The following is a 25,999-nucleotide window of genomic DNA, read 5'->3' on the forward strand; positions in this document are numbered from 1 at the left end:
GCCTTCCCCTAGCTCCCACCTGTAATCTGACATCATTTAAACAAAGAAGACCTGGCAGCCTACAAGGACATGGGCAAATACTTGGCAAAATCAGAAGGTGCAGGAAGTCGTATTGGCCTTCATTTGTGCACAGATATTGACAAGAATTGATCTTTATACTGAGGTATTTTTGTTTTCACCCAATCAACAGGGCCATATGGCTTCTGAATGACCATTGATATGGACATTGATACACTGTCGACACACACACACTAGTCACTTTACACACTGTCACTTCAGCTACTGGTTGCACAATCAGCAAAATTGCACTAATTGTACCCTACTTGTCTCTAGGTTAGTTAATAGGTTATAAGGTTAGTATAGGATATTGTGTATTATAGGTTTTGAATACTGTATTGTTTATTATATTTAGGAGGTTTATTATATTATATGTTAGCTTATCATAGGTGTAACTTATGTTCTGAGTAATCATATGTTATGCCAGGTTTCTTTGCTTTGTCTTGTCCAAAAAATGTCAGTGCCCGGTCTGAACTTGAACTATCATTCGTGACACATATCTTGGGTTAAATTGTCTGATGGAACTTACAGGTGGCACTGTGGCCTCTCAATGTGTCACGACATTACAGCTCAGAAGGCACATGATGCTTTTTGTGTCAAGAAACCTTTCAAAGTCAAACTGAAAGTCTCCTGCCATTTCATGTGACATATTTGATCTAACAATTATTTTATTCATGTAAGATAAGAAAACGATGAAAGAATACTGTATGTGATGTAAGCTGAAGATGCCATGACATGTGAATGGGGAAAAACAGAAAGATGTTTACTATCCCACAAGTGAAATCTCTGTGGTCCACTGACTGTCTTTTCTTATCCAACAAAAGCACCAGATGGAGCCCAGGTGATTCTCTGAAAGCAGGGCAACATTCAGTGCTCAGGATCTGCAGTGGCTTTGAATGGAACATTTGGAAAACCTGAATGAACCTCCTGCTGGATTGGCTGAACCAATCAAAGTGTCTAAACCTTTCACAGGACACAAGACATGCTTGTATTGGCTAAGCTGCTGAGAATTATGTCTTCTATTGTTGGGCCCATGGAGCAATTAAGTAAGTCTCACCAGTCTGTAAGCTTCAGGATCTGTGTGTGTGTGTGTGGACTGTCAAACTCAGATGAAACTACTTGTGTAGATGATTGGACTAAGAAGAACATTTTACATTTATTATATTTTCAAGATAATTTCTGACAGAAAGCACCACAGACTCAAATCTCACATACACTTAAAAAAATATCTAAAACTGATAAAGACAATAATAGAAATGTCAGCTAATTGAACAAGAATGGAGTGGATGAACATGATGACAAAAAAAACTATTATAAAACAGGAGTATTCCATGATATTCAAATGTCTAACTAAAAGGGCTGTTTTCAGAGGTTTTGTGTGTGTGTGTGTGTGGCTATGTATGTTCTCCAGTTCTGTCCATCAGAAAGATAGTGTGAATGCAATGCCTCCATCATGAGAACACAATTCGGTTAACCTGTCAGTGAATGATTAACATGCTAATTTAAGGGAGAGGGATCTATAACGTTTCTCCACATTGGATAGTCTGCCTGCTTGTCTGTCTGTCTACCTGCCTGCGTAACTGGATCCATTTCCACATGCATACATGGAGATATTGGGCATGGGATCATGCATTTGACACTGATGATTGCCAGGCTAGAACCTACCAGATACTCCCCCTCCCCTCATCAACCACCAATTACCCAGTGCCGGGGGAACTGACTACTGACAAGACAAGGTGCATCTGTAACAGACGGAGGAGGAACCTCCCCTGGTGCTCTCCTGTGTGTGGGCGGACAGGCATGCACTACAGAGACGAACGGAACAATCTGTCCTGTGGAACACTAGTTGAATCCAGTTGAGGTGGAAAAAAAATATTGGACTGAACATCGAACAGGCCAGGACGGAAAGAAAACATGGAAACATTCGAACAGAGCCAGCTGTTACCTGACTTGTGATCATCTGTGCTTTGTCTGACTGAGGAGCATGCGTGTCTGGAGGTCAGGCGGCAACACAGAAAGGGACTTGGAGGGGAGAGAACATTAGGAAACAGAAAGGTTCTCCCAAGGTTCTCCCAAGGTTCTCCTAGTGCCTCGCAGTGCTTCCAACTCTGTCGATGGAAATTAACTCCATCATGGGTCTCCCTCATAACCAAGAAGGACCCAAACGATGGAGATGAAAGGCTTCATCTCTCTGATAGCCACGCACTAGAATGTCGGTTACGGCTGACAGAGAGGAGATCTCGAATTCTTTTTGCACAGTGGGCTTGATGGTGATGGACATGGAGGGGGAGCAGCAAACTCACAGAAGCGTTCCAAACACCACGGCTGAACGGAGCCACATTCACAACAAACAACAAGCTCAGAGCGAGACAACATTCTCTCATCTTCAACAGTCTGATCCCACATTTTAAGATGTTTTGAAATTCTAACCCAGAAAGGTCCTTGCCTGGAAGACCCCCTGAACACGCAGTGGTCGTCCCGTCCAGCAGTACCATGCAGGGCACAGACCAAGCAGGTCAGGGGGGTACAGATGGCAGGATGCTCGGTGTAACATGGCTGTTGGTTCTTCGTCTGTCAAGTATGCGGTCCTCCATCTTGTGGTGGAAGCCCTGTGGTGATTGACTGGTTGGTCTGGGGACGAAATGGTGATCCGAGCATCGGCCATCTACAGTACATTCATCATACGTTGTGAGAGGTGTGACAATATCAGACCAGTGCCTGATATAGAGTACCAATACGGTTTGTCCAAATCAAAGTTAAACACAAAACAGTTTGATCGTTGGAGCAGTTACAGTAGACTCCAGTAGCTGTTTTGGAAGTCTACTGACTAGGAAACTACACAAATAAACTAAACGAGGACAAGAAAAAAAGAAATCTTGGTTGAAAATGTACAAAACCATAGTTTTTTTCCTTCTCAAAGTCACAGAAATCTACAGTTGCAGATTTGAAATATAAGAGATGGTGTTTTTGTTTTCTCCCCTGAAGGGACTGTGAATGAAGGAGACACTGCTCATGTGGCGCCCTCCGGTGGCTGTGGGCAGTAGGTTCACTGAAGGATGCATAATGAGCTCAGATGGAAACATTCGCTTGAGAGGAGAGGTCAGGCTTTGGGTAAGGGCCTTGAATAAGCGATGGAAGACAGTGTGAAGGGAAAACAAGGAAAAATGGTTGGTCAGGTGGATGAAGAAAAAAGAGATATTGAAAGAAGTGAACCGAGAAGCAAAATGGGACATTTTTGAAGTGACTATTCGAGCATTCTAATCCATTGCGGATTCTAAAAGGGTCCCTTAAGGGATTCTAGTCAGTATAGTGACTATTAGTAATATTCTAGTTTTGGATTTCATGCTTCAGTCGGGACGGCTCGTGTCATCTCGGCAACGCTCCTTGTTTGCAGAGGCCCGGAGCGTCGTCGTGACGGGCGGGCGGGTGGGGGGATTAAAGTACGTGATAAGGGCCTGACGGTGTGTGTGTGTATGTGTGTGTGTGTTCCAGCGCTCCTCTCCGGGCCTCTCCCTGTCATTCCAAGGTGCTGCTCCCGGAGTGGGAGATGTTGAGAGTGGTGACGGAGGGGAAGAGCTCCCGCTGTTCCGTGGGGCTGTGGTAGTCTGACGTGATGTCGGGCTCCAGCAGGGAGGATATGGTGAAGTGAGACGAGCCTTTCTTCAGGCACTGGGAGTAGAAGTTGAGGAGGAGGTCGATCTTGTTCTCTATAGACTGCACCTGCGGAGAGGGAGATGACACACACACACACACAGTACAGATGGTTTTTGGTGGGGGAGGGCTGTTTCCTAATACGGAGTAAGGAATAATGAGTCAGGTGGCTGAGCGGTTAGGGAATCGGGCTAGTAATCAGAAGGTTGCTGGTTTGATCCCCGGCTCTGCCAAATGACGTTGTGTCCTTGGGCAAGGCACTTCACCCTACTTGCCTCGGGGGAATGTCCCTGTACTTACTGTAAGTCACTCTGGATAAGAGCGTCTGCTAAATGACTAAATGTAAATGTAAATACGAAAGCATTCAGGTCAGCGTTCAGCTCGCAGCCAACCAGAACCAGTTTGTACCTGTTTCTCCACTTTGATGACACGTCCCATCATGCTCAGCTCATCAAGTGGGTCCAGTTCTGGAGGAGTCTTCTCTCCTTTATCACTGCGTACCTTCTTATCAGACTGGTTGGCCCCACGACCCACTATCTGGTCCACCCTGGGAAACACACACTGTGAACACAGGATGCTGTGTGGGTGTGTGTGAGTGTAGGTGTGTGTGTGTGTGCGTGTAGGTGTGCGTACGTGTGTCCGTGTGTGTGTGAGCGAGTGTGTGTAGCTCATGCCTCGTTTGTAGGCTCTTGATTCTGCCCAGCATGTCCAGGTGTCCTGCAGAATACTGCTCAATCACATCCTTCACATCATACGGGCGCAGTGTCTCCTTAAACTTTCTTTTAGCCACCAGGAACTTCAGGATCCTATGCACACAAACACACATACAGAGAGAGAGAGAGAGAGAGAGACAGAGAGAGAGACAGAGAGAGACAGAGAGAGACAGAGAGAGACAGAGAGAGTGAGACAGAGACAGAGACAGAGAGACAGAGACAGAGAGAGAGACAGAGAGAGAGAGACAGAGACAGAGAGAGAGAGTATTAGATCCATGGTAACGGTCGTTCTGGGTCCTGCGTACGCGAGTCAAACTATGGACGTAAACATTTCCATAAAACGCAGAAGCACACAACCATGAAACGACAGAGAGCTTCATAAGAGTAACAAGATTAATTGCAGTCAGCGTGACCTTATCATTCACCAACAGCCTCATAAAGGAAGTCAACAGAGAGGACCAGGGGGATTCCCCTGTGCTGTGGCATTTCACTTCCACCATTACCGGTGATAGGGTTACTGTCCTACGTCCAACGTGACTTTGTCTGAGTGGGACAGCTAGCACTTATCACAACAGCCAGGCTCTGTGGAGCAAAGAGCTTGTTCAGCAATTAGAGCACCATATAAACAAACACCTCCACACACACACACACATTCACACACCCAAACACATTCACATACACACACTTTTTGAGGAGCTCCCAAGCTTGGTGAACAGGCGCCGTCTCTGTCCTCTCTTGAGAGGACAGAGACGGCAGAGAGGCTGTGATTAGCCCTTGAGAGCTAATCACAGCCACCCAGCAGTGAGCTGGCCTTGGGGGACAGGAGCAGAGGAGGGTGGACCTAGCACGACCGAGCAGAACAATAACATCGACGCCATCTCCTTCACGCGGAGAATGGGCCACACATTCTTCTGATGTTCTTCAGTGACTCAGATGACAGATACAATATGGAGGTTACATACTCATTGTGTGAGACCACAGTGAGCAGGGCAAGCAAGAGCAGGGCAGGCACGAGGGGCTGGCTGAGTGTTTGTGTGTGTGTGTGTGTGTGTGTGTGTGTGTGTGTATGGGTCCCCCGTCCCCCCCCCTGCTCATTCCCCTTATCACCACGCATGGAGGTGCTGGCTCGGCAGAAGGCAGGAAACACCAAATGTTAGCGTGGCAAAACAGACTCACTCATGCTGTCATCTCCCCGCGTGATGGATCGCACCGAGCCAAAGCGGAAGGGGGGGGGGGAGGGGGGAGGCGCAAGAGGTGTGGGGGGGGGGGAGTATGCTTTATGAGGAAAGCCTATCTCTCGCACACAGACGGCCTAAGCTTGCTTTAAATCTGCTCCTCTCCTTGACCAGAAGAACAGATCTGCATAGAAGGGAAAGGGGAGTCCAGGCCATCTGTACCCAGCAGAGTCCACACACATGAATGAACGCTCACACACACACACACGTTAGAAATACTAGACATTTCCCAGATATTGTACTTTTGTACTGTATAGCACAAATATACACAGGGTAAAATACTTAGCTTGTTTTGTACATGTGGACATGTGCACACACACACACACACACACAAAGCTAAACCAGGTTAGGGACACCTGACTCTTTGAAGGGTCTGAGCAGCGAGGAACGCTGCCGCGTCGTGGAGCCCGGAGCAGCGTGTGGCGTGGCCCACGGGGCCGACTCTGAAGGACGGAAGGAGGAGGAGAAAGGGAGAGAAGTGAGAGGAGTGTAGGGCAGGTCCACAGCTGGTGCGGCAGCCACCGTCAGCGAACCGCTCCTCTACGCACGGCGGGCCGTTTCCTGATGACTCCCAGAGTTTTGAGGTGTTTTTGCAAGGTGTATTTTTTCGTTTTGCAGGTAGATGCAGATTTCCTTTTTCTTTTCTTTTTTTGCCAAGGTGGGTCTCGGGTGTGGGTAAAAGAAAGATTTGGCACAAAGAATGGCGGGAAAGGGGGAAAAATACTTTATTTTGATCCTCGAAGGCTTTCTTCAAAGTGCTGAGTCTGTGGCAATGCTGTGGCCCCTGGAATGCCCCCTGAATCTAGCTCAGAGAAGCATCGCTTTCACAGTAAATCTTTATCTACGGTCTCCGGGGATTAGGAGGAGAGAGGGGGGGAAGCACTCGGAGGTATGTCATCTGTACCCACAAAACTTTGGGATGGCTAGAAATAATCTTTGCCAAGTCAGCACAATTTCCCACCAAGGTCTCATACAGTGAGATACGACATCTGTACGACTTCTAAAAACAGAGTGTAGTCCTACAGAGGGGAGAACGAAGGGGGGGAAACTTTTTGGTGTAACACGAGAGCCAACTGATTTCTGATGTCCTACCCTATATAGTGTGCTGTGGAACCTTGTGACCCTCACCACGGGACTGAACACCTTGACAAAATGACCTGAAAATGAAAATATGAATTTCAACGACACGCTTTTCAGCAGTTACATGACGCACCAAAGCGCCAGGAAAAGAGGTGAGAAACAGGAGTGCAGCCTGCCTGACTCAGAGGACATCGTCCATCCATCCAGGAAACAATTCTTAATTCAGAAAAAACAGGAAACACAAATGCATTCAAATTGTGAAGCTGACTGTAAGAATTCAAGATAAAAGGACAGGCGATTTCCTGCCACATTCAGTAAATACAAAGTTCTCAACTCTGAAAAATAAAATTATATTGCAACCCTGGCTTAGTTCAGGAAGCTGTACTGTACAGTAGTCAACCAGGTATGGTGTGGCTTTCGTCTCTCTCACTCTAACCATCCTTCCACCCTCCCACAGTACGTATCCCCTACGTATCAGGCAGGTAGCCAGGCATTGATGAACTGTGTGTGTCTCTATAAAATGAAGAATCGGGCACTAAGGCTGCTAGAAAAATCTACCAGCGCTTTAGGAACATTCATCAGTGTGTGGGGGCCAGTCAACGTAGCTACGGAAACAGTGTTGCTATGACCTGATGATGCACCTGTGCGTGTGTATGTGTGTGTGTGAGTATGTGTGTGTGTGAGTATGTGTGTGTGTGAGTATGTGTGAGTGTGTGTGTGTGTGTGTGTGTGCGTGAGTATGTGTGTGTGTGAGTATGTGTGTGTGTGTGTGTGTGTGTGTGTGTGTGTGTGGGAGGGGGTCTCACGTCTGTCCTGCTGTGGAGGAATGCCCCTTGCCCATCTGCTGCACCTGCACTGAAAAACAGTCTGCTGAGTCAACTGTAGCGATACTCAGTGCATCCGTACAACCCCATATTTCCCTGATGATAACGTTTCAATACATGAAATAATGACCGAAAAAATATTAAATAAACAATAAAAAAAAAAAAATATTACTGTATTGCATGCAAAGAAAGAGCAAAAGGCAGTGGGGCAGACCTGCTCTGTTACCAGCCGGATAAACACCACGAGAAGCACTAGAACAGCAAGGAAAATAGTTTTTTGCTTGCTGCGCGTGGCAGAGCCAATACGCACCAAAATAGAATCACACATTATACATTCACTTCACAGCCCTTACACCGGAACACACCGGAACACACAGGTCTCACACGACATGAAAAATGCTGTGCGTCAGTATGGCCGACCCTGGAGACCAGGAAGTGATTTCATGTAATCCACTGCCACCATGCCTCCAGAGACCTACCTGCATTCTCACCAGATGTTTCCTGGCAATTGTGTTTTTCTGCCCTCCTCAGTGAAAACTCAGCCCCAGTGTGTGTGTGTGTGTGAGGCTGTGTGTGAGAGAGTGTGAGAGAGAGAGAGTGAGAGTGAGAGAGAGAGAGAGAGAGAGAGAGAGAGAGAGAGAGAGAGAGATGTGGGAGGCCAATAACACTATGGACTAGTTGAACAGTTTAGCATATAGCGAAGCCTCCAGAGGTTGTGTTTCTGGCCTGCGACACATCAAGCTGCTAGTTACCACATGCAGGTTTGCCATCTCTGCATTTCCTTCCCTCCCTACAACCATGTTCTTTTTTCTCAATTGAGGTCACGTTACGTCTGCAATAGTATTCATTTACGATGGATACCAGTTTCACAACAAAAAGAAACATGTAACTTACAGTAGATCTCGACTTACCATCGTCAATAACATTAATAGTAATATTAACTAAAATATCCTGTGTCTATGTCCTCTTCCCCTTTCTTCCCTTCTTTTTTTCTAGCATGACAGTATTGACCAATAGGAGTCTATCCGTATTAACACCACCCAGGGGTGACATAACGTTGTACCTGCAGCCTTCAGCAGGGCTCAGTTACCTCTCCTCAGTGGACATTTCCCTCAGTCAGCTGAAACTGCACACGCCAGAGCTCAGCAGTGCTGCTCCTATAACTTCCTGAGTGCACTCAGGACAGGAAGTAGACACAGTCTGGAGTCTGGATCACGGGGAACCCCAGTGACTCTCTCTCTCTCTCTCTCTCTCTGCCTTTCTGACTGCCTTGAATTGTCTCTCTCCAAAGGCGTGAAAATGCCAAAGATGCGTCTTCAATATAATAACAGGATCACATTACCCTGACGCATTGCGATCAGGACAGGTCGTACCTCCAGCCAAACATGAGTTGAACCACAGCAACTCACCTGACTGCCCTGATCAGAGTCTTCACTGCTGGGATCACCTCATCCATGGACACATCACAGTAGGGCTTGTCCTCCATGCTGTCCTCACCAACACCTTCCACTGTAGAAGAAGAACGATTAGCCACACTGAGCACTGTGTGTGTGTATGTGTACTGCAAAAATGCCTTTAAACATTTCAATTTGGCTGCTAGTGCAGTAAAAACTTCACTATAAGAAACCTTATCAAGTGGTGTCGTATTTAAATTAGGTCATTAGATGAAGTCACTATCCAAACAAGTCCAACAGGATTTCAAATCTAAAAAACAAGATTCTAACACTCAGTCAGATGGCCAGTTTTCGCATGCGTGCGTCACAGGACCCACCATCTACAGGGGGGCGGGGTTTGAGCCGGAGGGACGTCCGGAAACGAGTGCGGTCGTTGAAGCTCCAGCTCTTCTGCACCTTCCCGGGGCTGGTGGCTGGTGGAAGGTTCTCCGAGCTGGGAGAGCAGCGGACGCTGGAGGCGGGGGGCAGCGGGGACGCCTTGGTACGCATCGCCTGAGACGACCGGGAGTTGTTCATCCGCATCCGGTCTCGGAATCCTATCTTACCGCTGATGTGAAACACAGACAGGAAGATTGACCTACTGGGCCTCGCCACTGTGGAGAGCCACAAAGACCATTGTTGTTTTGTTTTTTTCATTGACCATATCCAGGCCACAACCATAATCAATTGAGATGAGTCAGAGGACTGGCAGTCTAGCAAACACAAAGACAGACTAGGTCCTGAGAAACAGCCGGACAAGCAGACAGACAGCAAGACAGAGGCGGACGTCCAGGTGGTTAGAGGACACGGGGAAGATGGACAGACAGCCCCCACGTGTCCAGGTTGAGGGGACCACAGTGCATCGCTCACATCTGGGAGGTCCTCGTGTGTCAGCCACACCCCGAGGGGGGTTTCCCAGGACATGAGGAATGCTCTCCTCACCTCTCCCTAAGCCCTGTTACCCAGGCCACATCCTTCTTGAGTGGAGCAGAATCTTTGAGAACACTTTACATGTCAGGTTACACGCGATCGTGCATCGACAAGGAAACTCCAGTACCATGCATGACGGAACGATTTTAGACATGTTCGCTCGCTGTTTTTCTATGTGTGTGTGTGGGTGTCGCATGTGCTGCATGTTTGCTGGTGTGTGTGTATTTGTTTGTGTGTGTGTGTGCTGGTTGGCCAGCCATTTAAATTAATATTTAAATAGCCATCAGAGGTATTAGTGGAAAATAGCATTTCATATGTCCATACTAAAATGCTCTGGTAGACTTGATGCGAAACAGGGAGGAAGTGAGGATTACCTTGGCATGCTATTGGAGAGAGGAAAGGAAATGACTGGCATGCTAAGTCAAACACAGGCACGGCACACAGAGCAAAAAGGACTCTGACCCAAAGTATTTCACCAACTGAACAACACAAAACCTATTAGGGGGAAAACAATGTTTGTGCTTAGGTTGGCAGGGTTTCAGGCAGGGTTGACCTGTCTGAAAGACTTGTTTCTGCAAGTGAAAGCCTCCTGGAGGGCACATGCCTGAACTCAAACTGCACCCATGCTCCTGTTCCTGCTCCATCGTTAAGCTGGTATCTCAAACCAACACCTTACAAGCAAACGGAGAGGCATGTTTGACGTTCAAACCAAGCATTTGGCCATGCAATCATCACAAATGCTCGAGCAAAAAGAATCCCTCTCCCTGAACGAAACGGCCAAACGAGAAAAAGATTCCCAACTCAGACGTTGAATAAACCATGAAGTAAACTAAACTAAACTAAACTCCAGGACATGCTCCCTGTCCATGGTTTACACATTTTCCTTGCTGGGAATCAAGCAGAAGAAATCAGCTCTGGTTTCCCGACGGTTCGAAACCGGCCTGTCTTCTAACCAGAAGCAGAACTCTCCGTCATTCTCTCAAACAACCACGGGGTCCCTCAGGCGTTCATGGAGCAGAGCAGAGTGCGCGTCCTAAACTCGCTCAATCACAGCATTCACAATGTACAGAACAGGTCAGAAAAAAAGACACAAAATCCTCGAGTGCCTGATTTTCTAGACTGTTCACAGAGTCAAATCCCGCTGAGGGCCGAGTCCTCCTCGGTGACCCTCCCGAGACGACGCACACGCTGCCCTGCGCCACAACCCCTCGGATCACAGGCAAGGGGAGGGGTGAGTACTGTGTGTGAGAGAAAGAGAGATGGAAAGGGGGGGGGGGGTAGGAGTCGCTGGTGCTCTAGCGCGCCCTCACGTGCGCCGTGCACAGGCCAGTTGCCAGGGATACCTCTGCTTGTGACCAGCGTGAATCCGGAAGAGACCCCGCTTTTTATTGACGAGCTGACTGGAGAGACACACAAGGCAGAGGGAGAGAGGGTGAGGGGTGGCCGTGTGGAGGAGGGAGGAGGGAGAGGAGGGGGAGGAGGAGCAGTGCGTCCGTAGCAGTGAGCATTTCAAAGTGAGGGAGGAGTGAGGAGGAGGGGATGGGAGCAGCGGAGGCCCACTGCCTCGTCTCAGTCGTCCAAAGTACCCCCCCCCCCCCCCCCGCGCGGTCCCGTTACGCACGGTTCAATTCCCACTATCGACATCATCTCCAACCAGAGAGGAGGTCGTTTCTGGACCATTTGAGACTGGTGGTGAGAGAGGATGTGAGTGGCGTGTTGAGTGGAGGGCGGTAGGCAGAGTGAACATGCATCAGAGGTGTTTTGGTACAGCCGATGTACGACCACACGGGTCCCTTCTCACGTCGGCACAGCTGGCACTGGAAGGGCTGACCTGAGACTCCCTTAAGTGTCCGGGGAAAACAACTCATCACCTGAACCTGTTTGCCAGGTTTAACAAGCGTAGAAAAGGTACACGTCATATTCTTTCACTGGGGGTGAACTATGCTGAATTGATCAAACCCAATCAAGCTGGTGGAGTACCATTCACTACCGGTGCGGCCTCACCGTAACATAGCAACATTTGTAATAGCCGTCAGGCAAGAGCCAGATAAGAGAAAGTATTCGAACGAACCTGCATGGAGCTTCTGTCTTCCTGAGAATACATGGAGATGGAAGGATGGCATGGCAGGACGAGAACGGAAAGGAGAGAAAATAAAGAGAATGAGAGGATGACTAGTGAAGATGGGCGCCAGGGTGAATGAGATGCAGGAAGCAGGCTGGCACACCACAACAGGGTTCAGACCAGCGTTAAAAACAGTAGGTTAGATACACAGCAACACATCCTCACAGGAAATACTGACCCTGGAACAGTCGCTTCCTACTCCACGGACATCTAATGTATCCTGTGTGTGTGTGTGTGTGTGTGTGCGTGTACGTATGCGTGTGTGTGTGCGTGTGTGTGTGCGCGTGTGTGTGTGTGTGTGTGTGTGTGTGTGTGTGTGTGAGCGTGTGCGTGTGTGTGTGTGTGTGTGTGTGTGTGTGTGTGTGTGTGTGTGTGTGTGTGTGTGTGAGCGTACCTGTCCCCCAGGTAGGGGGAGCTGTAGGGTCTCAGCCCTGACAGCAGGGTGTGGTGGGAGGGGTGATGAACCTTCTTGGTGCTACGTTGTCGCTGAAGGTGACTGAACAAGAGCGTCAGCTCTCTGACCCCACGTGCACAACAAAACAAAACAAAACAAAAACATAAAAGGAAGAACTCATAAAACTTAGGTCAAATTAATGGTCAAACATTTAAAAGGAGGGGGATCTGAAAACAAGCAGGAATCAAAGAACTGCCCCAAGATTCCAAACATGCTGTATTATAAGTCATTATGTATTAATACATAATCTACATACAAGTCCCCTTCCTTTCAAACAAAATTAGTCAAATTAATATGTAAATACAAAATATAAGAAAATGTTCAGAAGCAAAACAATCAATTAAAATCATATCAGATAAACAGGTGAAGAGGTCGGAACGATGGGTCAGACCAGCTTAACAACAAGATGGACGAGTAAGAAGGATCCGTCTGATTTGGTTTGGCATATCAGCGATATACAATCCCCCCGCCCACACACACACACACACACACAACCCACCCCCATAATTATATGGGCTCGAAATCCTTTGACCTCACTTTGGCTTGACTGCTGTGCTGGAAGGAGGGGGAGAGGAGGAGGGGGAGAGGAGGAGGGGGAGAGGAGGAGAGGGGTAGGGGGAGAGGAGGAGGGGGAGAGGGGGAGGGGGAGAGGAGGAGGGGGAGAGGGGGAGGGGGAGAGGGGGAGGGGGAGAGGAGGAGGGGGAGAGGGGGAGGCTTACCTGAAGGACGGAAGCATGCTGTCATAGAAGTACCATGTGGCTGTCAGGTAGGAGTGCTGAGCGTCTGTGGAGTAGAGACGCCACGCAGCCTGGACACACACACCCACACACACACACACACACACACACACACACACACACACACACACACACACACACACACACACCCCCACACACACACACACACACAGAAGGTGGTTTCAAAGGCATCTTTAGGAAAAGGCATTAAGCTATCACAGAGTAGAATTTGGTGGAAGAGAGGCATATTACACATATGCTGCACGCACACACACACACACACACACAGTGTCTCTACTTCCTCACCTGTATCACACACACACACAGTGTATCTACCTCCTCACCTGTATCACACACACACACACACACAGTGTCTCTACCTCCTCACCTGTATCACACACACACACAGTGTCTCTACCTCCTCACCTGTATCACACACACACACACACACAGTGTCTCTACCTCCTCACCTGTATCAGGTTGGCAGCAGGTGTCCTTCTCTTCTCAAAGTGCTTCTGTCTGTGTTGCTCCTGTACCTTTAGAGCAAAGCCTGACCCCAGGATTCCCTAGGGGGGAGGTCAAAGGTCAGGGGTCAGGGAAAGAGGCCAATACGTGATTGGCTGAAATGATATCGACAGTGACGTAGCCCTATGGGAGAGACTCACGGCTGGGAGGGCAAAAAAGGACACGCCCACGAGAGCGAAGGCTGCTGCTAGGAGACGACCCTGCCAGGTGTGCGGAGTCTTGTCACCGTAGCCTATGGTGGTGAGCGTGATCTACACACACACACACACACACACAAAGAGAGAGAGAGAGAAACAAAAGGAGGTGTGGCTAAGAAGGATTCAGGAATTCAGGAAAGTAGTTGAGGAAAGTAATTTAGCAATGTTGTCTTGTCTGGTCCGAATAATTCTTTGTGCAGTACTCACAGTCCCCCACCAGAGGGAGTCAGCATAGGTGTTAAACTCCGTGTTGTCATCCTTCTCTGCCAGGTACACCAAGAAGGAGGCAAAGATTAGAACCAGGAATCCAATATACCAGGCTGTGATAAGCTCCTGAGAGGGAGAGGAGAGAGAGAAGGGGGGGGGGGGGGGGTCACCATCAATCACCATCTCATGAACAATGTTATCATCCTCGTCGTCATCCACCTCATTATCTTCACCATTCGTATCATCACCATGTTAATTGCCAGCATCATTATACTGTCTTGCCTGTGGGATGATATGCTGACCACAAGCATCATCTCCAACAGAGGTCTGTCTTATCCATCAATACTTTAGTTTACTAAGCCTAAACGCTGCCTGGAAAGTGTGTGTGTTCATGCATGGATGTGATGCATGTGTGTGTATGTTGTACATTTGACTTCTGTTTTGCAGAGTGGTCAATCTAATAGCCACGTTAAGGGGGTCCGCGGAGGAGGGGGCAGGGGGGTGAGGTCGCTCTGAGAGCAGCTCATCAGAACACTCAGCAGTTTAGAACTAACGCTGGATTCTTTGAGACAGCCAGGTGTGTGATCACTTCCTGGAAAAAAAAGTGAGTGAGTACCTCTTTACTCTTTCAGCCTTTTCTCTATTATGTGTGTGTGTAGTTGTGCGTACCGTGCATGTGTGTGTGTGCTTTACCTTGCTGTGTGCGTAAACCACGGAGCCCAGCAGCTTCCAGGTGCCCCCCCGGCGGTCCATGCGCACCATGCGCAGGATCTGCAGGAAGCGCATGCTGCGGAGCGCCGACGTGGCAAAGATGTTACCCTGCGTCCCCGCGGCGATCACCGCCAGCGACACCACAAAGACAATTAAGTCTGGGGACAGAGGGATGGGTGAGTGAGAGAGTGAGAGAGAGGGAGTGAAATAGAGGAGGAGGTTAAAAAAGTTGATGTGCCAATACTGTACCCATTAAAACACAACTCTGTAAGTCATTGAGAAAACTCTCTCGTCCCTCTCTCACTCTCAATGTCTGTCTCTGTCTGTCTCTGTCTGTCTGTCTCTGTCTGTCTGTCTGTCTCTCTCTGTCTCTCACTGTCTGTCTGTCTCTGTCTGTCTCTGTCTGTCTCTCTCTGTCTCTCTCTCTCTGTCTCTCTCTCTCTCTGTCTGTCTCTCTCTCTCTCTCTGTCTCTCTCTCTCTCTGTCTCTCTCTCTCTCTCTGTCTCTCTCTCTCTGTCTGTCTCTGCCCCTGTCTGTCTCTATCTATGTGTCTCTCTCTCTCTCACACACAAACACACACACACACACACACACACAGGGTGTACCTATGACACAGAAGGGCTTCCTAGCGAAGCGGAGTCGTCCCTTCCAGCCTCGATAGCGAGAGCAGCAGCCGGCGGCCCACACCCTGACGAAGTACTCCAACCCAAACACCACGATCATCACAAACTCCTGCAGCCAGGATGCCCCTCACACACACACACACACAAACAAATACACATGCGCGCACACCCAAACCCACACGCACACACACAAAACCCACACGCATACAAAGGAAGTTCAGAACACACACAAAATCAGTTCAGCAAGGTCATTTGTAACATCACTATTCCGAATCAGGTAAAATCTTATGGATCAGATTATTAATTTTTTTACACCTCATGATCGTGTCTACAACTTCCTGCATACTCTGCATACATCCGAAGCCGCTAGCATGCGCTTACCATGTCAGTGATACTATTGACAGCATATCAAAAGGAATACAAACATACAGTGGCTGTTTAAGATATGTGACCGTATATGTTAAAGATGTGTGAGGGGAGTGGTGTGTCTGTCTATGAGGCGTGTAAGTGTGCGAGTGTCAGCATGTCTCCATTACCTCGTCCCAAGCATCACAGTGATTATAAGATTACAGTTCAGATTGATGGATCATGTCTACAACTTCCTGCATACTCAACAACATCCGAAGCCTCTAGCACGCTTACACTGCCACTTTAACAGTACTGTACAAGCTGTGCGTGTTTGTGTGTGTGTGTGTGTGTGCGTGCGTGCGTGTATCCGCTCCTCACCAGGATAAAGAGGCCTTCGTTGGCTACCTCATGGTGGTCGGGGATGGTAGAGAACACAGACAGCACCAGGCAGCTGAACACCATCAGGAAACTGCAACACAGACACACAATACATACACACAGTTACACAAAGACAAAGGGTTACACACACATTGTACACATGATCAATTAATACATCTGGCTACCTAGATATTTGCTGCCTGGGTTCCGCGAGCGTTCATTACTTTGAGCCGAGAGAAGCCCGGTGCGTGTTTACAACCAAAAGACAAATTATAATCAACAGGACTGCTGTTTCCTGTGAACTGGTGTTGTTGATCTCAAACATGAAGAACACCGTGCATGGACACCCCCACACACACAAACACCATTGTTTCCAAGGCGGTGCATGTGAGAGTTCTCAGGGTATGGCTCAAGCAGGTGGCAGCTGCTGGTGCTAGCGGGCCACACTTGACACCAGATCTCACAGTATGAAAACACTTCACAGACTCCCAAACACTCACACACACACACACAGACACTCCACTGACTTTTCTGTGATGCCTTAACCCTTGTGTTACCTTCGGGTCATTGTGACCCACCGTTGTGTTGCGGCAACTTTACCTCATACAAAAATAAAGTGGCTCAGCGGGTAGTGCGTGTCCCGATCGGGCTGAGGCCCTAAAGCAGTGGCTGGGGTTCGATTCTGGATTGGCCCATTTCTACACGTGTTCTCCTCTCTCTTTCCCATACATTGCACTGTCTCTCTGTACCCATTTCTGTCCATGAAAGGCCCAAAATATATCTTTAAAAGGTTTGATCCTTGCTTGATCCTGTCAACCTTTACGCCTTACGTAAGAGAATAAGCCGGGATACGAACGAGACATAAAACGGAGAACTTGATTCACTTTCAACATTGGAAATATTTGTGGTCCTTGCTGTAGGTAGACAACTACTTACCACAAAGTGATACCATTGACAGCATATATAATACAACCATACAGTGGCTGTTTAAGATATGACCACAAAATGTAATCAAGTCGTATACTGCACAAGATGACAGATGGTAGGGGACACGAGAGGAGAGAGAGGAAGGACAGAACGAGAGCGATAAAGAGAGAGCGTGAAAGACAGATATGGAGAGAGGGAGAAGAGAAAGGGCAGACAGAGATAGGGTGGGAAGCCATTTATTTTCTCCCTGTCTAGCACAGTAAGATAATCAGTTGAGAGGACGGGGAACGGAGGAGAGGAAGGGGAGAGGAGAGGAGGAGAGGAAGGGGAGAGGAGGAGAGGAAGGGGAGAGGAAGGGGAGAGGAGAGGAGAGGAGGAGAGGAAAGGAAAGGAAGAGGAGGAGAGGAGAGGAAGGGGAGAGGAGGAGAGGAACGGGAGAGGAGAGGAGGAGAGGAGAGGGGAGAGGAGAGGAGAGGTGAGGAGGAGAGGAATGGGAGAGGAGAGGAGGAGAGGAAGGGGAGAGGAGGAGAGGAACGGGAGAGGAGAGGAGGAGAGGAAGGGGAGAGAAGGAGAGGAATGGGAGAGGAGAGGAGGAGAGGAAGGGGAGAGGAGAGGAGGAGAGGAAGGGGAGAGGAGGAGAGGAAGGGGAGAGGAGAGGAGGAGAGGAAGGGGAGAGGAAGCCATAGAGCAGGGAAGACTCAGAGATAACATCCAGGCTCTGACAGCAGACCAATGTCAGACATGGTCAGAGTCACCAGGAAGGAAGAAGGGTTAAGAGATGTCAGGGAGATGAAGGAGATTCCCCCAGGCCAGTCCACACAGACACAATCATCTGGCATTAGGCAGGGATGGAGCCTCTGGTTGGGCCGTCTCAAATCAACCATGTGGATCAGGACTCCTGTTACGGTAGATCATTTACTGTAGTTAGTCCTGGGGTAGGAGATGGCAAAGGTATTAAGACCATCTCCTCTCAGCAGGTTTTAAACCACGTCACCTCATCACCTGTCTGAGGGTCGTGTGAGACTTTGTGCACACTGATTCATCTTTATTGTTAGCAAAAGAAGGTGACAGTAGATTAAGACAGTACAATGACAGAGGGTGTACTACAAAAGCAGTTCAGGCATTGAGTGAATAAATAAACCCAACTCGCATCCTCCAATTGTTGTATTTGTGTGTGTGACTTTAAGAGTGAGAGATTAACCCTTGTGTTATCTTCGGGTCATTCTGACCCATCAGTCATTGTGACCCACCGTCGTATTGCGACAACTGTGCCGCAAGTGAAGCATTTTCTTTTAACCTTCTTTTGTATTGGGTAAAGTTGTCGCAACACAATGATGGTTCCCTGTGCTGTTCCCTGTGCTGCCTTCGGGTCACATGACCCAAAGGCAGCACAAGGGTTAAGTTAAATCAAGTGAGAAAGTGCGGTAGAGAGAGAGAGGGCTAAAGAGTGGTTGTTAGTTTGTACAGAAAATTATCACAGGATTATAACAAGCCCAACTTTCGAAAGCTCCTTCACATTTTGCCCCGTCCTCGTCTGTGTAGATAACATTGTGAGGTAAGGTGACCAGAGAACTCAACCCCAGGGATGAAACCCACACCAGGTATCTCAGCGTCACACAGGAGGAGAAGATTGGAATTCACAAATCTGCTTCGTAGCCCCAAAATTGGGGGGTCAGAAAATGATGAAGCGGGCAAAACGACAGATATTAGCGTCAGCCTCGTCCACCCACACTGGGGAAAAGGGGGGGGGTCACATTTCAGCTGATGACACACTTTGCACCACGCTACCCCCCCCCTCCCTCTCCCCTCCCCTTTTTGTGTCATGCATCAGTGAAAAATCTACAAAATCAGCAAGGTTCTTCTCCCAGGAGGTCATGGGAAATCTGCAGTGTAAACAATCTGATGAATACATGTCAATAAAGATGTCTGCCACAGTAATGGGATGCATGATCAATCCTCGGGAGGAAGAGCATCTGGACTGATGACTGCATGATTGTCAGAAGACAAACCCTTTTACAAGCTAATCACTAAGCCCTTCCTGTAGTTGAGTGATGGGAGTTGGACGACACTGGATTACTGTATGGCCCCACCTTCTGGTACGCCAGGGCACAGGTAAAGAAGATGAACACTCCTCTCCACTGCGTGTGTTTCTGTGTGTGTGCATGCGTCTGCATCTGTGTGTGTGTGTGTGTGTGTGTATGTTTGTGGAAACCTCCTAGACCGCAGTATTTTCCATGATCTGTTACCTCGCAGCCAGACACCATGTTCAGACACCCCCCCCCCCCCCCCCCCCCCTCTCGCCCCTCTAACAGGGACATGGCCAGGACAAGATCTGGTCAGAAATATTAGTGCCAGAGTGATGAATATCGATGCAACTCTCCCAGTGCACGCTGAAGCCAGTCTGCTGCTCCAGCACTCTCATGCAGGACACCGATATTTAAAAACTTAATGCCATGTATATTTTATATCTCTGAGAATTTAAACAAGTGTAAACTATCTCTGGTCTGCAGCACAAAACACTGCCCAATGAGAGAGGTGAGAGAGAGAGAGACAGAGAGAGAGACAGACAGACAAACAAATGAAAAGATATAGAGAAAAGAGGGATAAAGAGAGACACACACTGAAACAGGGAACCCCCTGTGAACAGTCTTCTCACTCAGGCCTCACAGCTTACACTAAGTGCATGAGAGGGGATGTTGAACCTGGCCCCAGGCCTGTGTGAAACACTAGAAGCCCACTGACTGATGTGGGCCAGACCATATAGAAATGTGCATCATAAACTGGCCAGTGAGATGACTTTAATGGAAGCTTGCCTGGGCCTTAAGTATCCCGTGGAGGACTGCCAATGTTTTCCTGTATATGCACTTTAGTCAAATCCAACTTCATGTGCACAATGTGCTTGTGCTTACTCTCATAGTGGAACAATCCGTTAGTAACAGATAAACGGATGACATTGTGAAAACTGACCCAAAATAACCACGCAGATGAAGTCACAACCTGATATCTTACCAGGTCACGCTTTGTTCCAGGGCTATTTATGGCATCCGTTACGCCTACCTTTAGATGGTTAAAGGTCAAGGGGTGGCCAACTGAATAGTGAGCGAGTGAATGTGTGTGTGTGTGTGTGTGTGTTTTACACACCATCCAGTGCAGCAGCGCACACATGAGTACACCGCAGCCTTGCCAGTCAGAGAGGTAGCTGGGTAGGTAGAGGCTAAGCTGTGGAGTCCTTGGATTCAATTACCACTGGATGATGAAGCAGCCATCAGTCACACACACAACAGGGGGAGAGATGGATGGGTGAGGAAGGGAGGGAGGTAGCGGATAGGAAGAATGAGAGAAGGACCGATGACAAGGGGGGATTTTGTTAAAAGAATTACAGCACAGAAGGGAGTCAGAGCTATCGTGAAGATGGACATGAAATTCTACCATGTCCAGGATTCAAGAACCTACTGAGTGTGTGTGTGTGTGTGTGTGTGCGTCGTGTGTGTGTGTGTGTGCGTGTGTGTGGCGCCAGGTATGGTCGATGAGGCTTTCAGGCATTGACCCACAGGCAGTGTTTGCTGGCCAGGTGCTCAAACACACAAACAACTATGACAAACACACACTCCAATACATCCTCTAATAAATAAACACACACCTTCAGGCAGACAGATTGCAATTGCAGCAAATGGCCCGAAAAAAAGCTCACTTAGGGTCATGGCGTGTATTTATAGTGACACGCTGACAGACTTGTATGGTATAGAATGACAGACTTTTCACCTTGGAAAAGCGCACCTTCATGCCTTGCCGATACACAATGTCCTAACTAACACACAGACCACAATGGCCTGCTTCCCCCTGCCCCAGGCCTTATCAGGGACCAGCTGAGGTTGGGCTGGGGGGCCTGTTCTGCCCCTAAAAGAGAGCATGGCGAAGAGGTATAGTGAGGCATGAGGAATGAGAGAGAGAATGAGAACAAGAGAGAGAGAGAGAGAGAGAGAGGCGGTAACAGTAGAAACAGGTTATAAATAGAGCCTTCCTTAAATAGCGAGCTCAGTCAGATGTGCGCAGGTAGGCTGCAGTTCAGCTCCGCACATGCGCAGCCACACACACACACTCTGTTCACTCAGTCACAGCACTTCACACTAATCCCCAACCCACAATCCTTTAGGGACCCCACATTTCCCCCCCCCCAAAAGAAAATCAAACACACACAAACAAATAAACAAGAAGTCCTTTTTTTCACAGGGAAAAGGGCAGACGATGCGGTTCCGAGGCAAACCCTCCTGGGGGGGGGGGGGGGGGGGGGCAGGGGGGGGGAAGCAGGGATGGGGGGGGGGGGGGACTGGTGCATGAGGAGAGTTGTGTGAAGAATAATAGCGCGTCAGAGAGGAGAGAGGTGAGACCAGCCCCGGGAGGGAGCAGCTGAAAGCCAGGTAGAGACCTGCTTTTGCTCTGAGCTTTAGTACCGTGTATTTCCAGTTGGAATAAACATTTCAAAAGGAAGTAGAGGCCTAATCTGGAATGTTTTTAGCTTGATCATCATTGGGGGACGATAGAGATGATCTCTGGGACTGGTGTGACAGACAGGGACTGGCATACGCCGCAGTTGGTGTCATTGGAACCTCATCATAACACATCATCATTTACATTTTACATTTAGTCATTTAGCAGACGCTCTTATCCAGAGCAACTTACAGTGGTACAGGGACATTCCCCCGAGGCAAGTAGGGTGAAGTGCCTTGCCCAAGGACACAACGTCATTTGTCAGAGCCGGGAATCGAACCGGTAACCTTCAGATTACTAGCCCGACTCCCTAACCGCTCAGCCACCTGACTCCCTTATAATAACCTGGTTCTGCCATCTTCAACTGTCACCATTCTGATGGCGAGCTAAGAGCCATCCAGCCATTCTAGTGATCTGACGATGATGATCTATTTTCCTACCTGGTGTACAGTTAGTCATCCATAGTCACAGTGATGTCACAGAAGCCTTGAGGCATCACCACACACACACACACACACACACACACACAGGCTTGACCTGCATACTGGTCATCTGGGATATCCAGTCCCCCTCAAGCTAATGTTTGTCAGTGTCACAAGATAAAGAGGCGAGTCTTGCTTGACCCCAAACGCTCATGGCACCTGATTTATCACATCCAATCCCTCTATGAATATAAATGTACACATGCATACGCAAGGACCCATTAACTCCACCCAGGTTGGAGCACTTCCTGGAAGCACCCTTTTAACCTCTCACCTTTGAATTACTGTGAGAGGTCAGTAAAGATCAAGGACAGATATTATGATAAGGGAGATCACTAGAAGTCTCGCAACATGGACAAAGCCTGTCAAGCGTGTGTCTTTGGTCTCTCTCTGTCTTCCAGATCGTCAACAAAATATATTTTTCTTTGAGAAAACACGAACACAACAAGAATGTTCGTTTGTGTTCTTGTTGTTTTTTTTATTCAGGAGTTTTAAATCAGAGGATTAGTAATGTTTTAAAGGAATTGAAGCAAAACTACTATTGTCCTGAGAAAACCTACAGGTCCAACCATTAGGAATGCCTCATAATTGTTCCTTTAGTGGTGAGTAATTGAAGAAGAAAAAAATCCAATACCACGGCCCATGTTCCCATTCATTTGGTTAAAGAAACATAATTTATCAGGATGTATTTCATTTGGCTCATGAACGTTGTCTTATTTCCCAAATTGTAGTTTGGATTCATGAAAAGGCCTGATTTATTGCCAAAAACTTGGCAAACCATCTCAAACATTCCACTGCACTAGACACTAGACCGGTCTGTTGTAAATCATGAAACAGCTGTATAATTGACCCCTTAGCTCAATGAAGATCCACAGTGTTTCATATTATATAATAATAATATATTCCTATGGTGTCACCAACAACCTAGTCAAAGACATTTCCTGTTCTGAAATGTTTACATATTTCAACGTCTTGTGGACATTGACATTTAGTCATTTAGCAAACGCTCTTATCCAGAGCGACATACAGTAAGTACAGGAACATTCCCCCGAGGCAAGTAGGGTGAAGTGCCTTGCCCAAAGACACGTCATTTTGCACAACCGAGAATCAAACCAGCAACCTTCTGATTACTAGCCCGCTTCCCCTAACCGCTCAGCCACCCGACTCCCTAGTCTTCTTCCAGAGAGGTATTTACAAAGGTATCTGTGTGTGTTTGGTTGGAGGGCTGTTTGCTCTCACATAATAAAGGAGACCGTGTGTGATGTGAGCACTAGACATAACCACATTTCTGACCAGTAAGTGAAGCTTAATGATGATGATGCACAGAGGGGTAATTCACAGTTAATGTGATGGAGAAGGCACGGGATCAAGTGTGTGTGTGTGTGTCCTTGCATCACACAATACTAGAGTACAGTCTCGTTCCCAAGTTTCTTTAGCTTCTAAAACGCACAAAACATTTCTCACTCACTGATTTGAGGACTGCGAGGCTGGAAAATCAATTGTTAATGTCTCAACACAATGGACAACAGCACAGGTGAAGCAGTGCTGCATCAAGTCAGATTAGAAACACACACACGCGCGCACACACCCGCCACACACACACGTTTACAAGATCCGGTGGCCAGTTCCCCTAATCAATGGCCCATTGTGCGTGTGGTATTGTGTGATGACGAGCCGCTGAGGAGGGTTCTGTGGACGCGGCAGAGAGCGCCTCGGTGCGGAATGCTAATTGGAGAGAGGGGTGAGGTCGCTGAGAGGTCTGACATTTACAGATGCCATTGTCACCTCCGCTAGGTAATTAGCGGTGGGCTCTGCAAATCTCCGTGGGACAGCCACCACTTCGCACACGCTCAGTGCCACGCACACGCTCAGTGCCATGCACTCGCGCTGCACTGACATTTCAATGGCCACATGCCACGGCTGGATCCACCCAGGAAACCGGCGAGCATGTCCGAATCAAATGGACTGAGAAGCACCTGGCCTGCACCATGTGAAATGGGTCTGGATGAGAAAGAGTGACCCAACAGGGAGAGGAGAGACCCGGATAGTTCTCATAATAATACATCAATGGAGGGCTGAACCGACAGGTGATTCACTTACTCTACTGGGAACAAAAAGATGAGAAAAAACGTTTCCCCAAAAGCATGTCGCCTTCCCTTTGTGACCACTGACCAAGGAAATGCTGGTCCACCAGAGATAAGGGAAGTCTCCCAGAATCCCTTAGGGTTTTGTTATAGGTTAGAATAACAGCCGTTTGTCCATCTCCATCCTAGCCCAATCACACAACTACAAGGCCTGAGCCACATCCCGTAAGCCTCTAGCCCCGCCTCCTGGTCTAGTGGTCAGGGGGCTTCTGGGCAGGTTCGGGAGCACCATCATCACTCTGGCTGGTCAACTCTGGTTTTAATCTGGTTTAATCTGGTTACCACGCCGGAGATCTGCCGTGATGGATCACAGCACGTCAGAGGCGACGTGCTCGAGGATTTGGGGAAAAACAACAAATGAAAGATGTGGCTTTAACCTTTGACCTTTGTCTAATTCTGTCTGGTGTGTAGGAGGGGGGATGAGAATAGGAGCCGAGGTCGCACACGATCTTGGGGAGCAGCAGAGTGGCACTAGAACATCCCTGAAGGTCGAGCCAGTGAGTAGCTCACTACAGCGCTCACATCCTTGTTACCTTCCTTATTGCATCATGCAAGATAAGACCAGAAACAAATCTTAATGTTTAAACAAACAACCATGTCCCCTTACAGCTACTGTACATGCAGTACTGCACATGTTAATATTATCTTGTAACAGTGTACAGAGACACAGCTATCTTGTAAACTCTAAAGTGGCCCTAAAAGGTCTTCTGGTCTCTGATTATGGACCCTTGTAGAAGATAAGCTTGAGGGGACAATGTCCTCAATACTGGAAAAACACATGCCACCATGTCACATTTTACATGCTTATTCCATCTAAGCAGGCCCACTTTCTCTCATCATTTTCATCCACAGCGCAACACTCGCAAATCTTTCAGAATCTTGCCCATCAAAACTGAGTGTACTGTTTGCTACGGCACCCACACTGTGTTGTCAGGTTTGGTTGCCCATAACAGTGACCCTGTGAACCCTGAGGTGGGAATGGTGCTCTATACCCCACACCTCTGCAACCCCCCCAGCTTTGCTGGCATGACACAGTAATGTGGCCCTGGCCTTCAGTGTAGGAGTCCCTGCTATCTGTCCACTAATGCTATCCACACTGTTATTGTCCCACAGATCACTTGGCTTATGCCTTTATCTGACACTTCAAACATCCACCCCAGAGTTCACGTGACAGGGATGTAGTGTTTAGCTGAGCACTGGCCTGGTAGCACCACAGTCCTGCATGTCAGTGTGTGTGTGTGTGTGTGTGTGTGTGTGTGTGTGTGTGTGTGAGTGTGTTGTTTGAGTGAGACATAGACCAGACCTGCAGTGTGACCAGTAAAGCCAGACTCTGTCAGCCATTTTCCACCAGTAAACCACCCACAGCACTGGCACTTTCCTCAATACCAGCTGCCATTCCTGGTCCTGGTGATGCATCAGCTTCTTAATCCTCCCTACACCCTGGTCCTTATGGTCCTTACCAAGAAAACAGGAAGGATGGCTTTGGATTTGATTTTGAGGTTGATTTTGAGGTTAACACATCTTTAGGTCGGTGGGTAAAACGATTGGCAACACGTTCAGGGAGGTAAAATTCACAATCAGCACTGATCCACTGATCCATCGCTGATATGAAGTCTCTACAGGCAATGCTGCGGGAGTCAGTGGGCTAATTTGATAAGATGACACATATCACTTGAGAGCCTCCACTTAAGACAATGTGATCTTTCCCCCCTTCCTCCTCCTCTGCCTCTCTT

At 48.2% G+C, this 25,999-nt stretch overlaps 1 protein-coding gene across 1 annotated transcript in view; it reads right to left on the bottom strand.

The window, feature by feature from the left end:
- Positions 1-1,321: 1,321 nt before the first annotated feature.
- Positions 1,322-25,999, bottom strand: part of LOC136961912 (potassium voltage-gated channel subfamily KQT member 4) — a 35,820-nt gene continuing 11,142 nt past the window's right edge. The window contains exons 2-15 of the mRNA XM_067255410.1: positions 16,226-16,316; positions 15,482-15,608; positions 14,859-15,034; positions 14,166-14,291; positions 13,902-14,012; positions 13,707-13,802; positions 13,219-13,307; positions 12,440-12,562; positions 11,267-11,323; positions 9,332-9,561; positions 8,970-9,069; positions 4,383-4,514; positions 4,117-4,255; positions 1,322-3,777 (exon numbers count right to left, since the gene is read on the bottom strand). Of these exons, the coding sequence (XP_067111511.1) occupies positions 3,574-3,777; positions 4,117-4,255; positions 4,383-4,514; positions 8,970-9,069; positions 9,332-9,561; positions 11,267-11,323; positions 12,440-12,562; positions 13,219-13,307; positions 13,707-13,802; positions 13,902-14,012; positions 14,166-14,291; positions 14,859-15,034; positions 15,482-15,608; positions 16,226-16,316 (1,801 nt within the window). The 3' untranslated portion in view covers positions 1,322-3,573. The remainder of the gene's footprint in view (positions 3,778-4,116; positions 4,256-4,382; positions 4,515-8,969; positions 9,070-9,331; positions 9,562-11,266; positions 11,324-12,439; positions 12,563-13,218; positions 13,308-13,706; positions 13,803-13,901; positions 14,013-14,165; positions 14,292-14,858; positions 15,035-15,481; positions 15,609-16,225; positions 16,317-25,999) is intronic.

Source organism: Osmerus mordax, chromosome 18 (assembly GCF_038355195.1).
Source record: "Osmerus mordax isolate fOsmMor3 chromosome 18, fOsmMor3.pri, whole genome shotgun sequence".
In the NCBI taxonomy this organism is placed as follows: Eukaryota; Metazoa; Chordata; class Actinopteri; order Osmeriformes; family Osmeridae; genus Osmerus; species Osmerus mordax.